We start from the raw sequence: 17,485 nt of genomic DNA on the forward strand, positions 1-17,485 counted from the left end.
AGAAAAATGTTATGTTGCCATCTCCTACAACGATTTTATTATAGGGGTTGGCGCGGACTAGATAAGGAATATTTTTTACACTAAAATTAATTTGCTCCATTGATATTACTAAAAGTAACATTGCACTTCATATCAATAATATTAACATAGAGGGAAGAAAGAGACTAGGTCTACTACTGTATAATAAATTAGTGTTGGTTGGTTACAACATAGCTACCTAAAATAAATACGTACAATGCAGGAGAGTAGATGATACATTAATGATTTATTTTTGCCTTATTTTCTAGACTGTTGTGTACTGTTATTTCAAATTATCTTGAACTTCCTGAGCGGGTACATAGGGGCAAAGGGAAGGAAGTGCGTAACGTGGGTGGAGCCAACTGAGTTGTTTGCGCATGCTCCGCATCATAATCTCTTGTCAAGTAACATAGAACTATTTCCTTCACTGTGTATCAGTAGTGTTAACATGGAGCAGTAACCACAGGGTAGTAATTATGGTGAAATCATACCACCGCGGAGAAAAGTAATCCTGTTATCCACAGCGGAGAAAGAGAAATTATCGCAAATATAATTAACTGTTGCGAGAACGAAAAATTAAACAAATGTTTGCTGGAACCTCTTGATAAGGAATATGCGAGAGAGACTAAATACTCTGGTAAAAGTATTAACTAGTTCCGTGAAGAGAATTAAGAATAATACTGAATTACAACCGAATGAACCTCAACACTATTCCGGGAAAGAATAGGTATGTAATGTTTAGAAATTATTGCTATAATAGTTATGTACAATAGTGTGTATACTGTGAGCGACATAATGAATTACTGTTGTAAGTTATTATTTTGTTATAGCTCTGCAAAACATTATTTCATTCCAGAATTAGGATCTGTGTAAAGTTGAAGTGGACGACTTCGATCAACATATATTTGAGATACAATCGAAGAAATCTATCTTGTTCAGAAAGTAGTACCTACGATTAAGAAGATAATTCCGAATAGATGATGCCATTGATGAAATAATAATTAATTTTGGACCAAGCGATGATGGCAGCAATGATAGGGATATGGATTGTGTATAATTGTAAATTAGTGTAAATTCAAATGATAAGCCTGTAAAATATTGTTATAAGAATATGTACATATCAGCTGTAGGTGTAAGTCATGTAGGCCTCTATAGGCTCCGTGCGTTGCAGGGAGAAATGCACCGCCGCGCTCTGAGTGGCGAAAATTGTAAGTTCTTGCGTACTACCGCGCGAGCATCAGCTGTCATCTCACAGTGTACTGCCATGGCAGATTTAATAATAACAGTGGGATTTCAAAGTATTTTCTATGACAATAATCGGCCAAATTCTTCTAAGAAAGGTCGTTTACTTGCAGAAAGTGGTCATGTATTAAATTTACAAGAAAAATATTTCGCTGGAATTTGCAAGAGTGTAATAACTGCAAATGTAATAAGACAGACATCAGTTAGCCTGAAACCTTATCATGTCACCATAGAGGTAACGTAGTTATTTATGTATTATTACTATTTGTGATTGATGTTAATTTATACATTAAACGATGCTGACTTAAAAAGACGACCTCATGTTATCGTAGGTTAATGCTGCTAGAGAAGCGACTAATAGTTCCTGACGATCCAGCAGGACGCTGGATCGTCAGGAAAGTGTAAACACATTTCCGCTGTTGTTTATGCAGTTAACTCCGAACGCATCACTTCGCGAACTGATCAGCCCTGCGAATGGTCTCGACCCCATATCTCAAATGCGGGGAAAGAGAAATATAGCAAGGGGAAGAGATTAGAAGAACTTTTTCCCAAAAAAAAGCAGAGGCTTGAAGTTGAAGCAATTGAAATTCCTGCACTGAAAACCCCATGTATACTGACAAAAATTTTAAACGAAGAGAAAAAATCAGAATCACTTAAAGTTGTCAATGAACTGCTGGGACATTTAATAACAGATATCACAGCTATTGTTGAGAATAATGCATGTAAAGGGCTAATCACAACATTATTAATGAAACAAGAAACTAGGCCTGTAATAATTAATGAATGTAGTAGCAACATTTCTGCATTAGAAAATGATTTTTATGATAATCATGTCCTAATTGATAAGACCAGAGCAACTGAAATTTGTGTAAAAACCTTGCATCAATCAAAATCAGACTTATGGTTTACAGAAAGAAAAATAAGGATTTCTGCGAGTAGGGCACATTCAATTAAAACTAGAAAAAAAGATCATGAGAAGCTGGTAAATACCCTCATGAACCCAAAATTGCTTCATGGTAGGGGTCTTAGGAATGTAACTTTTGGAAGTAAATTAGAAAAAACTGCACTTGACAAATACACAAATTCATATGACAGAACAGTTGCTGGTTGTGGTCTTATCATTCACTTAACCCAACCTTGGTTGTGTGCTAGTCCTGATGGGATAGTAATGATGAATGGTAAGCCAGAAAGAGTATTAGAAATTAAATGTCCTATTTCATGTAAGGAAAAACCCATTGTCGGTGAGATTGGGGACATTAATGTATCCTATATTATAAAAAATTCACGAGGTAATTTGGAACTAAAACAAAGTCATACATATTTCACTCAGTGTCAACTGCTGATGTACTGTTGTGGCGTTGATTTCTGTGATTTTTTCATTTATACAGAGAATCATATTTCCATTCTTATAGAAATTCAAAGAAATGATATGTTCCTGAAGGGCTGTATTGAAAAGTTGCAACAGTTTTACTTCACACACTATTTAAAAGAACTGGCATACCGTTCTAACAATGATCTTCAGAAATCAATGGAGGCTGTACATTAGTCATAACACAACACATGTGCACAATGTCATCAATACAATGTAATAGTTCACTTGGACATTTTTGAAGTATATTATACACTTTCACTCTTTGAATGCAGCGTTCAACGTGGATCCGCACACTAGCAATATTATAAGTATCATCAACTTGATCAGGTGTTAAGTGACCTTCATTCATAAAGGGTGGCATTACCAAAATTGCATTGCTCTCCTCCAATACAGTTTTTATTCCGGGAAAACCTTTATCTGCCATAATTTGATCTCCTGGTTCTATCAGTTTCAAAATTCCACAGTCATTTGTGATAAAACTGTCACTGGCTCTACCTCCATAACATTTGGAAATAAATGTTACCATACCACAAGGCGCAATTCCAATAAGAACTTTTGCAGTATATGCAGACTTATAGTTAGAGTACATATATACACGCTGACTGATTTCAGGAGGTTGTTCTGTTTTAATTTCAGTGCAGTCAATAATAGCTCTACAATTCGGATAATTATCTTTAAACACAGTAGGCAATGTTGCATTAACAGTATCTTTGCTAGGCCAGAAAACAAAGTTTTTAGTTGCTTGTGCAAGTGTAGGTAAAACAGATTGGAATATTCTAGAAATAGTACTACGGTGAACATTGAAAATTACAGCAAGGGCAGCAAATGGCAAGGCTAACTTCATTTTCATTAAGAATATTAAAAGTTTATTTTCTTTACTAATTTTACGCTGGGTACTGTCTGACAGTAAGTTCAAAAATAAATTAAAAATTTCTGTGTTAACACCAGCCAGGACATTTAATTGTGATTCATCAGAAATTGAACTATAACCAAAAAATCCTCTTTTTTCATATGGGGAGTCAGACCCAGACAGTTTACTGGAACACTTAGGTTTGGCATACAATGCGTGGAAGGCTGATATGCATGCTTGTGTGCTGACATTGTTTCCATCCACCATACAACTGAATTCAAACTTGCTTTCTTTGTCATAATTTCTATCTGTCTGAGTTTGGGCATCAGTTTTGGTGGTCACTAGGATAGACGCACTATCTTCCAAAGGGTCTGATGTATCCGGCTGTGAAATTATTTCAGTTCTTTTCTTCAGTCTTTTAAATCTGTTGAGAGAGTCTGTTCCTGTTGACTCCCTTTTGTAACATTCAGGAAAGATGCTTGGAACATATGCTGGACTAGCAGGATTTTGAGATTTACACCCTCCTATGAAATGTTCGCTACAGATTCTAGATGATTTGGAAGGTGTCCATAAAGTGCCGTCTGCCCTATAAAAATAATTCGTGTAAATGTGACATATTAATGTAAACATATTGTTTAATGTTTGACAAAACTATAAAGGCAGATGATATTCAGAAAATCACTTCAAATAGATTTCATAAAATGTAGCTTTGGTTTCTATTAAATGTTTTGTAATTTCTGTTGTAATGAGTATAAATTATTTTTTGTTATATGTCTTCGTAATGATATATCTTTAGGACTATTACAATATTGTAATGCACTTTTATTTATATTATTTTTCTGTATTTGTAATTCCTTCTATATTCATAATATGATTCTGTAATTGTAAAGTATGTATGTAATGATACTATTTTTCCGTATTTCTCATATAGGCCTATTTCTGTAATTATATAATACAGGCTATCATAAAGACTTTGCCATAATTACTGAATACAATGCGCCCTGCTATTATGATGTGTTTACAAATATGGCCTACAGCTGCTTATTTTGTAAGTATAACATTAACGTGATTATTTGCATGCAATAGTTACTGTAGGTTTATTGTAAAATCCTCGATTACGATAAATTCTGTAAAAACTTAATTAGGTATTAATTAAAATACTTAAATCCCAAATACTTAATTTAAACTCACTCTTTCCGATTTACTGCTATTATCCACCGTCTTTTCAAATCCATTTCGTGGGGTCGTGATGGAAAACTATAAAACTTCACATTTTGCTCTGTATTACAGTATCTATTATTACAGCTAAAAACACAGCACATAATTTTGCTGGACCGCTTTGACATTTTTAAAATAGCAATCTAAAGGCAACACTTTATGAAAGATTAAATAAATGCGTATAAAATCACTCCTACTCGAATCTTCCAGCAGTCGGCTGTCAACACAGATCACACACAGCTGTTGAAGACAAGCCTACAAGTAGTTCTCGTAGTGTCCGCCTGTAGCAGCAAAGTGCTATACGCACGGAGCCTATAATCTATAGAAATAGCTGTAGTAACTTCGCCATTGCCGGTCCCCAGCCCGGATCAGAGAGGAGGAGTGTACACACGATTATATTTAAATACTTAATCATTACAGGTTAAATAAAACCTGCTACGAAACCATGTTCTCCTCTCAAAACCGGAGTGTCGTGAGATGATGATGTCTGTATTGAACCAAGTTCTTTTACAGTAGAGAGCCGTAAAGTGAAAGAACCAACGTTTCCTGAAAAGAGTCACGTTACCCGAGGGAGGGCCATCCTTGCCGTGCCGTTACGTTGATGGGCACATGCCATACTGTACTGAACAGTTCGAAAGACAGACTTGGGGATGTAAGATTTAAGATAACTTGCAATAACAGTAGTAGTAGTAGTAGTAGTAGTAGTAGTAGTAGTAGTAGTAGTAGTAGTAGTAGTAGTAGTAGTAGTAGTAGTAGTAGTAGCAGCAGTAGCAGTAGTAGCAGGGATAGTAATAATAGTAATATTTTAACTACACATTCAACTGCAGAAATTATTTGGTGTCGAAATTGAACATGGGCGAAAAATTAGTCATAATTTTTGTCTCGAATCCTCAATCAGGGACAGGGTTCTGTTACGTTCTATAAATACGCAAAACGGAAACCACAGGTTTATCTCCCTGCCCTAGGAAGCCATGCTAAGGATTTTATCGCCCTTAATGTCCACCGCCCACGGTCGGGTTTGAACCCTAAAGACTCGGATCTGGCGCCAGCACAGTAATCATGGACGACCGAAGAAATGTGTTATGCTGAGCCGCGTTTTCACTGAGCGAGCGAGCTAGCAATATTCTTTATTTGCTCGGTCAATGTAAACGGGACAGCAGACCGAACATTTTCGCTCTGAAGTGTTTTGATAGTTTTAGCGAGCGAATGTTTGTTCAGTGAAAACGGCTACTGCGTCTGAGCGTGAATTCGCTCGGTGTCACTAATGATCGGGGGTGTTCAACATGGAGTGGATGCAAGAGAAAACACACGAATTAATCGACATAAAAGGCATAGGGTAATCCTTGTTTGTGGGAACCACTGCATCCTGAGAGCAAGAAGATATCGATAAAAATTATACTTGGGCCTCAATAAGTGTACATAGACCTAAACCCCCTAAAGGTGAACACAGAGCCCGACATATTTCTGGTAGTATCATCTTCGATATCGCTGCTTCAGAAATCCTAAATAAGTACATCAAACTGGCATATGAATAGCCCGTTGCTAGATAACGCAGAGTAGCCTAACAGCTAATTTTCGTCGCGAAGGTATTATTTCGCGATAGTTTGTGTTTTTATTTCTTAATTTATCTTGCTCTAATTTCACTAACTGCTCACAATATTTCTCGCTATAGCTACTGAATTTCTGAAATGATCAGTCTTTTCGAGGGATCTATGTGCAAGGAGGGTACAGCAGCAGTGCAGCACGTTGAGTTCTAATTTGGACACAACTCCCATTCTTCTAGAATGCATTATTTAACAATAAATAACAACAGTTTTCATTTTATCACGTTTTTATTTTATATCTTCCCAAACGAATCACCCTGTATTATAATTATACAACAAATAAATACTTTGTTGCTTGGGAAACGTGGACAGCAGATGAGCAATAATTTCAGTGTCGTTTGTTTTGCCGCATACCGTATATCACATGCATATTACCAATAGATACTGTATACGAAAAAAAACCGCTCAATAGCTAGTTTAACACTGTGATATCTAACTCGCGGCCCGCATGAAGCCCTTGTTCAGATCACTGGCGGCCCATTGCCAAATTGGTAGATTATTAAAAATAGCGCTTTAAAATAGAACAAGGCCTCAATCAGATCACCCGAGGTCTATAACCAAATTTGTAGGTTATTAGAAAACTGAAAATTTAAAATAGAATAAATCTGTTAAAACTGAGTGAACCATGTTATGATTTCTCCAGAAACCCCAACTAAATTGCTTCAACACAACTGTTTTGAAATTCTGGGAAGACAATTATGTACAATGCCACGAGCACCCTGCTGCTTGCGCATTGTAATTCTCCCTAGTCAGTGTTGCTCTTCCCCAGGTCACAAACTAAGGGACAGTGGACTGCCAACTGCTCCAGCCCACGTTCCTTCCTTTGATTTTTTCCAAACTGCTAATAAGATCCCAATTTTTTAAAATCACTTACAGGTCCAATAAGGCGTGTAAAATTGCAATTTGAGTTGGATATTTTCGAACGTGTCTTTACACAAATTTTATATTCTGAATTTCACTTCGACGCTGTGGGAAAATAAAAATATTACAAAATAACAAATAATCGACAGAACATTCTGTGACGTATCTATTTTAAGGCGATGCGCTATTGAAAATAGTCGAATTTTGACAAATCGTATCATTTTTTTATTTTCGCGCTAAAATGTACGGTTTTATGAAAATTGTATCTCATTATCTTAATTATATAATTGGTAGAAGTTGTGTTGATGTACGAGTTATTTGTAACCAAAACTTTAAATTTAATTATCTCAAAATAGAAATTTGCTACGTTTTCAACCACACGTATTCATTTTATTTCTCACTTCAGTGGTTAAAACTAGAGTGCCGAAACTTGACATACATATTCATTAATATCTCTGTTGTGAAATGGAGCATTTGATTGGCTGTATTCAATATAGTTTTATTGCTAGAGAATTATACGCAGAACAGTATTATTTTTTATTACTATTTGAACATTGAAGTACCAGTAATAATTTGTATACTTTTTTACAAATGAACAAATTAGAGTAGGCATTGCACAATGTTACTTTTATGAAAAAATTAGAATTAAAAAATAATAATAATTCCTTTAGAAGTATGATTTTCACTAAGAAAATAAAAAAAAAATAAAAAAGTTTAATATTTTATAAAGTGTTTATGAGAAAAGATTGAAATTTACAATATGTGATTATGATATTGATATACATATTCAGTGAAAATTTAAACTCTCTAGCTAAAAATTGTGGATTTTAGAAATTTCAGTACCGCATCGCCTTAAACTAACCAGTCTCAAGTAACCCACAACATTGAGACTTAAGTTTGGTTGTAAAGTTTTCATTACTGACCAGTATAATTGTTGCACGATAGCGTTTAATTGTAAATTGTAATTTTCAGTTTGCGATGTGGTCCCTCATGTCATGGCAGAGTTTGTGAGTAAGAAAGAAGTTAAGGAATTTGAGGAATATATATATAGTGTGTGTGTGTGTGTGTGTGTGTATGTGTGTGTGTATCGGACACTTCAAATGAAGTGGACAGATCAGTACTTGTTTTATTGGAATGAAAAAGAAAACAGTGTGTTTAATTTGTAATGAAGTAGTTTCAGTGTTTAAGGAATTCAACATTAAGCGCCATTACGACACGAAACATGAGTCTTCATAATGATCAATTCGAGAATCTATTTCGTGGGGGGTTGGGATCTTCTGAACTTAAAAGCTTTCGTGGCAGCAATCATGTTTTACTAATGTTTCCTCCCAGTCCAAACCATTGGTTAAAGCGAGCTATGCAGTAGCTGATATTATTGCAAGAAATAAAGACCTTTTCTGAGAACGAGTTTGAGAAAGCCTGTCCTCAAAGTGTTGCTGATATTCTATGTCCTAACAAGAAAGTGCAGTTTGCTAAGTTAAGCTTATTACGATAGACTATAACTCGCAATATAGACGAATAAATTGAATATCCCATGGTTTCAGAATGTGCGTTAGGTAGGCTATTTAAATTGGCTCTTTATCTTTCCGGTAATCAAATTCTCAACACCAGATTGCACTGCCATGCATGTTGACTGGAAATAGCAATGTTGTAAAGTTGCCCGTCCTGGAATAAGGGCATTATGTCAGAAGGCAAAATGGATGGTGGTGTGATATCGTGTCTTCAAGTGCAATAAAACATTTAAATAAAATTAGAAAAAGAAAAGTAGATAGCCTATTACGAACTGAAATGACATTGAAAGGAAAAGTAAGAGGTGCCGTGGGAAATCATACATAACACGAAAAGGAATTCAAAAAGCTGCAAAGAAACGACTAGATCAGATGAGTGGAATAAGGGTATATAATTACGTTTTGTTGTTTAGGTTGTTCTTAAGTTCTACATTTAATCGATTCATTTAATTGTGTGTGTGGTTTATATAAAATCGCTTATTTACCAGTGGCGGCTCGTGCCAGATAAATTAGGCCAATAGGTAATTTCCTGGAATCGATGGATGGCCGTGACGTCATTGATGATGTTGCGAACGATTTTGTAAGCTATAAGTTGGCCGTATTAGATTAATATAATATATTCACATTTTTTTTTTAATTTCATGAAATTCACAGCATATTATACATACAAATTTGCAACATTTTCGGAGGTTACGTCCCCTTAACACCGAAGAATTCACTGTTCCAACAAAACTTCTACACGAATATATACAAGTCCACATGATATAAAAAGGACTAAAATCTAACTCAACATTGTATACAATACATCAAGTTAAAAGCGTACAGGTCTTCTCGTCCCATAAATAAATTTAAGCTTTTTAACTTAAAAATTAAGTTCAACAAAAATAATAAGAAACAGTATATTCCTCGTCCAACCATTCATTCCAGTCCACAATTAATAGACTAATGATTATGCTGCCTTTGCACGGTCAAAATACCGCGGCCCTTCAAAACGCAGGAAATGAAGAAATATTACTTTCCCATACCAAAATTTAAAATCACACGCATATTCATAAACTGTATTTGTATTTTAAATCAGTGTTCCGCAACCAGTGAGCCGCGGCACACTGGTGTGCCTTCACAAGGTGAAAGGTTTTTAGAATTATTTGGTTTTTATAGGTTTTTATTTTGTTATTAATGATATAATTTATTTCAGTGAATGGAATATCATTAGTTTTAATTCCGGATGTTATAACATTTTTATTTGATTGAATGTCCTTGATATTTATGGTTTTTTTTTATTTCTTCTTTGGTTATTTTGTATAGCGATGATTATATAAGTGGGGAATTTTTTACCTATTATTGTAAGAAATTGATGAAATTAATTAAAATTAAATTAAAATTAAAATTAAATTGTTTTCATAAATATATTTTTGCATATAGCCCATTCGGTATCTCGTAAAATCTGCATGCGCGTGAACCTACATACCCGCCGAGTTAGTGACATGTCCAGTGACATCGAAGACATTATGAAGGAGAAAATAAAGAGCAGTCAGAAGTTGTCACTTCAGATCGACGAGTCTATCGATATTGGCGGTCACGCACACCTTCTTTCCCGCATTCGGTACATTGATGGGGATGTAATTGCAAGTAATTAATTTTTTTGCAAAGGACTGCCCGAGCGAGCTACTGGTAAAGAAATATTTCGTGCAACTAATGAATATGTGGTCCGTAATGAATTAACATGGGAGGATTGCGTTAGTGTTTGTACAGGCGAAGCCGCTTCTATGACAGGCCGAGTGAAAGGATTCGTGGCTAAAGTATGTGAAGTAAATCCTAACATATGGAGCAACCACTTCTCATTCACCGCGAAGCCATTGTTGCTAAGTCTTTGCCATCTCCTATGGAAATTGTGATGGATGAAGTAGTAATTGTCGTGAACTTCATCAAACCGCGGCCCCAAAATACGAGGCTTTTTTCCGTTTTGTGTCAGGAAATGGATCAGAGCATATTACACTCCTGCTACATACAGAAGTACGATGGTTATCACGAGGCAAAGTGTTAGTGCGAAAGTTTGAACTTAAAGAGGAGGTACCGTACTTGCATTTTTTATTATTGAAGGACATGAGTACGCGGATTTATTTGCAAATGATGAACGGGTATCTAAGTTGGCATATCTTTTCGATATTTTCGTACATTTCAATGAGCTTAACAGAGAAATGCAAGGTAGGAACGAAAATATTCTGACTACTATGAATGAGATTCAAGGATTTGTGAATAAGCTGAATTTTGGATAGGCCTACAGATTATTTAAAATCGGTGGTTTGAGATGTTCCCAACTGTATGGCCCCTTGCTGACGGTAATAAAGTGTTGATGGACTTCCACAGACGACAATGACAATTCACTTGGATTATTGAGAGCAACAATGTACTCCTAATCTCAACCAATATTCACAAAGCACTATTTACAAAACAAAACTCTCAGTTCTCAGTTCACAGTTCGTTTGCCTTGACTAGTTCTTCTGGCTCATTCACTCAAGTTCACAGTATATCGAACCCAAGACTTCCAGAGACAGTCCACTGCATTCGAACTCAAGACTTCCGGAGACAGTCCACTGCACTCGAACTCAAGACTTCCGGCCGCGTTGCTTCCGCCTGGACGGTCACTGCTGCTACACAAACTCAAGTCGAACCCCGGTCTCGAAGACTGCTTCACAAAAACTTACTGGCTTGCTGTCCAAACTAAACTGGCTCTGGCCTTCTTCGCGTCTTCTATTTATTACTAAATTACACGTTCTCGTCTTTTCGATTTCTGGACGTTTCGTTACAACAATCGGCTCGCGTAGCTTTTCGAAACTTCCAGCTTCCCCTTCTTACGTCCGTCCCCTCCAGTTCGCGCGGCCGCGCCGCGCCACAGTGCTGACCGACTTGCGTCTTTCCCCTCTTCGCCGCCTCGGGGAGCTCGCCTCGTCTCTCGCGCCCCAGCGCGCCCACCCTTCCGCCGGACGCGCGATCGACCCCCGAGGCAGCGCGAACCCTCCATCATGGTTGTCACAGCCTTTGGAAACATTTTGGTTGTCAATAAGGAGTGGATATCCGCTTATCTCCGAGATGGCAGTTAATATGTTATTGCCAATTTCAATTACATATATGTGTGAAGTGGGCTTCTTGACGTCAACTGAAATTAAAACATCAAAGAGGGAGAGATTCAAATCCATCGATGAAGAAATGAGGTATTGTCAATAATTCCACCACGGATCAGCCGTCTGTGTGCAGCTAAGCAGGCCCAAGTATCGCATTGAAGATATTAGTAGAGTTATTTACTGTAATATTAGTAACAGAAATGTATATTTTCTACAGTGAAGTTCATAAATTGTTAATAAATGAAAGACTCTATTTGTTTTATAATAATAATAATAATAATAATAATAATAATAATAATAATAATAATAATAATAAATTTGATTACATTAAGTAATTATGTTAAGAGAGTTACATTATGTTTGTGAGGGGTTTAACATTTTGGTGTGCCGTGTTGAGTGTAGGCCCGTCTAGGTTGTGCCGTGAATAGAAAAAGGTTGCGGAACACTGTTTTAAATCAACTTCAGAACATGTGGCTTACAATATACAGTAAATATACAATATACAGTAAAATCATGCAGCTTCATATAAATCAAAGCGATATTCTATTGAATAGAAAACTTAAGGCAATCCATCGGTGAAATTACGATCGAAAATGGAAAAATACGTTTTTTTTAGTTTTTCAGTATTTTATTATGAATAAACTTTCTATTTTAATATGGTGCCCTCCTCTGGAAAGTTCTAGAGCAAGAGGATGATGATTGTTGTTGCTGTTGTTTAGTCAACTGTCCAAAGACAGCTCTGAACCCCAAATCAGTTTGTTTATATTGGTCTTGTGAGGAAAATATTAAATTTAATTTATTAAATCTAATATTAATAGAAATTTAGCTATTAAAAATGTAATTAAAATTAATATCTCAGGAATAGTATACTATAAAGCAATTCAATTTGGTGTGTTGTATTAACATTGCATTTTTATGATCTGGTAAAAATTTGAAGTTCATAGGTTAATAAATACAAATTTTAGGATTTTTACAGATGCTTTGCCTTAAAAAAACACCACAAATAAATCCGAAGGGATAAAATTACGTTTCTCAGATAGCTTTCAAATCTTTTACCTTACACTTCCCTCCATAGTTATATTAATGTGAGGAGTCGGTCTGCCGTATTTTAAAATATCTTGTTTATCTTCTGCAGAACAACGAGAGAACGGTGTCTCCAAAAGATTACACACTAAGGGTCGAATTCACAGTCGTCACTTATAAAATGAGGAAACACTTAAGTAATGAGCGTTTCCTTAGCACTTATTTTAGATCGTATTGCAGAGACGCTACTCTTTCATATGCACTGAACATTCCCTTGACATCGAAAGAAATATGACAACATGGCTAGGCATGAGCGCTTTCGCACATTCAATTGTTTTCCAGCACCTTCAAATTGTTAAATCGGTATTATTATCGTAGACATAGAGAAAACATTTTACAGAATAAGAAAAATGTGACCTAAGAGAACTAATTATGAAATATAAATAAATATAATTATAAATCTGCACAAACCAACTGCAAAAGAATAACGAGAATAGCTTTATGTGTTGCCAAAATAGATTATTATTACATTATTATCAGTCATTGCTGTTATTACATAAACCTACCTGAAATTATGCTTTAGCATAAAATCTCAAAGCAACCAGTATTTTCAGCATTGGTTAAATCGGTAGGCCTCTTAGGATTGTATTGTGTTTTTCAATGAGAGGCACCAGAATATTCACAACAGCGTTATTGTTGAAACGGTATCTCTCTTAAATTGTTGGTCATTGTACATCTCTAAAGAGTTTTCCATATCTCTGATATATCTTTTGTTTTGCCGAAAGACATTTTCTTTTTCATTTTAATTATAGGACTCAATAAATTCAATAAAATCATAATCATCATCCATTGTATACCGAATCAGCTAATTCGGATATGAGGCAACACTTGAACAAGCTGACAAGCTACCTTATTTGAATAAGTGTTCGCTTCAGTGGGGTTTATAAATTGGAAATTATTATAAGCAACTGTTTAAGGGTTTCCTTACGATAAGTGTTGACTAAGAATTCGGCCCTAAATCGTTTAACGGATTCATGTTTTCATCATATTAATACATTTTTTAACACCCTAACACTTCACTGCACTTGTCACGACAAAGAATATGTAGGGGAAGGTGTTGTACCTTGGGTCAGTTGTACCTTGGGTCATTCATCATTTCTCTACCGTCTGTGTTTTGAAAAATGAAGTATTACAATCAAGTTACATATTTGTACACAAGAGTCCTCTCACAAAGCTTTGGTGATCTTCAGATACAGTGGTTTGCTTTCTTTGTGAAGAAATTTGTTTTTGATCTCAGAAAATATTTTGTTTCTAGTGTGTTCTTTATTTTTTTACGGGGCTGTGTTCTAATTCAAGACATTTCAAATAGTAAGGTAAGATCTTTGTTTCTTTCTTGTTCGAATGGTATATTAGGTTATTGTTAGAATATAACCCAACTTTTGGAACATGATGTTCAGTTCACAATGAGCAGTAGTTGTACCTCGGTCCACTTGAAGCGTTGTACCTTGGGTCGACCCAAGGTACAACATTGAACTGATGATGAGCAGAAGTGTACAAATCAATATAAATTATTAGTTAATTTAATATAGTTTATATTGCTCAATATGTTGGAAATATTATATCGTCATACTTTTATTTTTATAGAACCATGCCAAGAAGCAAGAATGGAAAAAAGCGGGAAAAGGTAGATGTAGAAGCACTTCGCATGGCTATAAAGGATGCGTTAACAAATGTAACTAAAGTGCAAACTGCTGCCAAAAATGTTGATATTTCGAAAACTACGTTGTCTAGGCACTTAAAAAATAAGCAGGATTCTAATGAAATTGAGTTTGTGTACAGAGCTAACAATGATGTGAAGAAAGTGTTTACTTTGCCACAAGAGATTGAATTAGTAGAGTATTTGAAACAGGCAGCAAAGCTACATTACGGTCTAAATAGAAATGAAGTTCTGAAACTTGCATATCAGTAAGGATATATGAAAATAATTTGGCTATTCCAGAAAACTGGAAAATCGAGAAAAAAGCTGGCGACATGTGGCTTAGTCATGAAGCTACCACCTCCCTACCAACAAGGTTAATCTAAGAGACAAACTTCCCAACTACAATTCGCAGTTGATTTCAGTAGTTATGATGTTAAGTAGATCGATTTTGTGTTTGTTATCTGCTTAAAATGCATTATTGCATGAACATGTTGCAAAGGAATTGTATCTTTAATTTGTTTCCTATTATATCCCAGAAGTTTCGTGATTTTTAGATATGTAGCCTACACTTTGCATTCATATTTATTTTTATCTACAATTGTATTCTTGTTTCTTTTCTTGTAGGCTAAATTTATAATGTGATCCAAGGTACAACATCGGGTGACCCAAGGTACAACCTCATGTTGTACCTTGGTCCATTATACTTGTATACATTTAATTGAATATAAAAATTATCAGAGTAATTAAATTCGTAAATAAAGATTACCAATGATATCTCAAAGAGTAGCTTCATCTTATTTTATAATTTGGACAACCTAATAATCATAATATGGTAAAAATAGAAATTAAACGTAAAAATGACCCAAGGTACAACACCTTCCCCTATAGACTATAATGGAGTTTCAAATTTTATTCCAACTTTCTTTATTACATATTACTCAAAATATTACAAAATCTACAAAAAAACATAATATTCAAGAAATACTAACGTTAAAAAAAAACAAAATATATATTTTTATCTTAAATTTAAACAATATTTCATTTCTTTACACAATATTTTTGTTTTCTTATTTAGTTGCAAAATATTACAGTTTGCCACTCTGATCCAATGTTCCTACGAGAGAGTGATACTGTTTTCCGAGAAGAAAGAAACGAGATGAACGGCTCTTCAACAGACCTTCATAATAGCCTCGCAGGAAAGGTCAGGAATTCACAGTAAACAAGTCGTTGCCATGGCAACCGGATTTGTTTACTGAAGGTGAAAAGGAAAATCTCCTTCGGACCTTCAGTATCCACATCCCTCACTACATCGTCTGCTAGCCACGTGGTCTGGCTGGTGAGGGGTTCTTCTGAAGTACTCCAGAAGGAGGTTAACTGAGTTGATAAGACAGATTAAAAATTAGAGCAAAATTTAGTGAGGAATGCATGTTATTTTAATTTATTAATAAAATATAATTATTTTATTAAAACACGAAAAAAGGGGTGAAAGTGGCCCTCACCTATTTCACCTGAATAGCCGCCATTGTTATTTACTTACTTACTTACGGTTAATAAAGAATCGGGAGGTTCAGTGCCGTCCTCAAATAAGCCCACCATCGGTCCCTATTCTGAGCAAGATTAATCCAGTTCCTACCATAATAGCCAACCTCCCTCAAATACATTTTAATATTATCTTCCCATCTATGTCTCGGCCTCCCAATTGACATTATTCTGGATTCACCCAAACGTGCTACATTCCCTGCCCATCTCAAACGACTGGATTTAATATTTCTAATTATGTCAAGTGAAGGATACAATGCGTGCAATTTGAGTTGTGTAACTTCCTTCATTCTCCTGTAACTTCTTAGCCCCTAATATTTTCCTAAGCATCTTATTCTTAAACACCCTTAACCTCTGTTCCTCTTTAAAATTGAGAGCTCAAGTTTCACAACCATACAGAACAACCGGTAATATAACTGTTTTATAAATCCTAACTTTCAGCTTTTTTGATAGCAGACTGAATGACAAAATCAATATTTGAGGAGAAAAATTCGCTCCGGTGCCGGGGATCGAACTCGGGTCCTTGGTTCTACATGCCAAGCGCTCTAACCACAAAGCTACGCCGAATTCAATCCACAGCACCGGACCGAACTCTCCTCCTTCAATGTTTTCCCTTTGTGGCCTGACTCCAAGTTATGTCCAAGTCAACTGCCATTATATAAGGGGCGCACTCAGCTGAGTGACTTATTTGGCCGGGATTCCGCAGTTAAGTGCACAGTAATCTGTACAGAAATATGCACTGCTATCTATGAGAATATTAAGGATTTTTTTATATTAATTTGTCCTACAGAATAATATCTGTAATAGTGACAGAGCACGAGTTCTACTCTTTCAGGGGCGAGCTAAAGTTTCTCTGCATATTTTATAATTTATGTTACATATTAGCAAAATAATAAATAAATAAATAAATAAATAAATAAATAAACAAATAAACAAATAAATTGTTTTATAAAAAAATATTTGAGGAGAAAAATTCGCTCCGGTGCAACTTGGAGTCAGGCCACAAAGGGAAAACATTGAAGGGGGAGAGTTCGGTCCTGTGCTGTGGAATGAATTGGGCGTAGCTCAGTGGTTAGAGCGCTTGGTACGTAGAACCAAAGATCCGAGTTCGATCCCCGGCGCCGGAGCGAATTTTTCTCCTCAAATATTAATTGCCAATATTACAGATATTATTCTGTAGGACAAATTAATATAAAAAATCTTTAATATTCTAAATGACAAAAGCTTCTCAACAGAATAATAACAGGTATTTCCCATATTTATCCTGCATTTAACTTCCTCCCAAGTGTCATTTTATATTCGTTAATGTTCCTCCAACATATTTGAATTTGTCCACCTTTTCAAATGATAAATTTCCAATTTTTATATTTCCATTTCGTACTATGTTGTGGTCACGAGACATAATCATAATATATACTTATTAATACTT

At 35.4% G+C, this 17,485-nt stretch overlaps 2 protein-coding genes across 4 annotated transcripts in view; both read right to left on the reverse strand.

Annotated features, from left to right (window-relative positions):
• The window catches only part of wb (wing blister), a 1,096,738-nt gene that overhangs the window by 1,034,109 nt on the left and 45,144 nt on the right, over positions 1-17,485 (reverse strand). The window lies entirely within an intron of this gene.
• Positions 1,649-4,943, reverse strand: LOC138705788 (uncharacterized). Its single transcript, XM_069834428.1, has 2 exons — positions 4,674-4,943; positions 1,649-4,068 (listed from the first exon to the last, which is right to left on the reverse strand). The coding sequence occupies exons 1-2, from the start codon at positions 4,826-4,828 to the stop codon at positions 2,766-2,768; spliced, it is 1,458 nt and encodes a 485-aa protein (XP_069690529.1). The 5' UTR covers positions 4,829-4,943; the 3' UTR covers positions 1,649-2,765.

Source organism: Periplaneta americana, chromosome 9 (genome assembly GCF_040183065.1).
Source record: "Periplaneta americana isolate PAMFEO1 chromosome 9, P.americana_PAMFEO1_priV1, whole genome shotgun sequence".
In the NCBI taxonomy this organism is placed as follows: Eukaryota; Metazoa; Arthropoda; class Insecta; order Blattodea; family Blattidae; genus Periplaneta; species Periplaneta americana.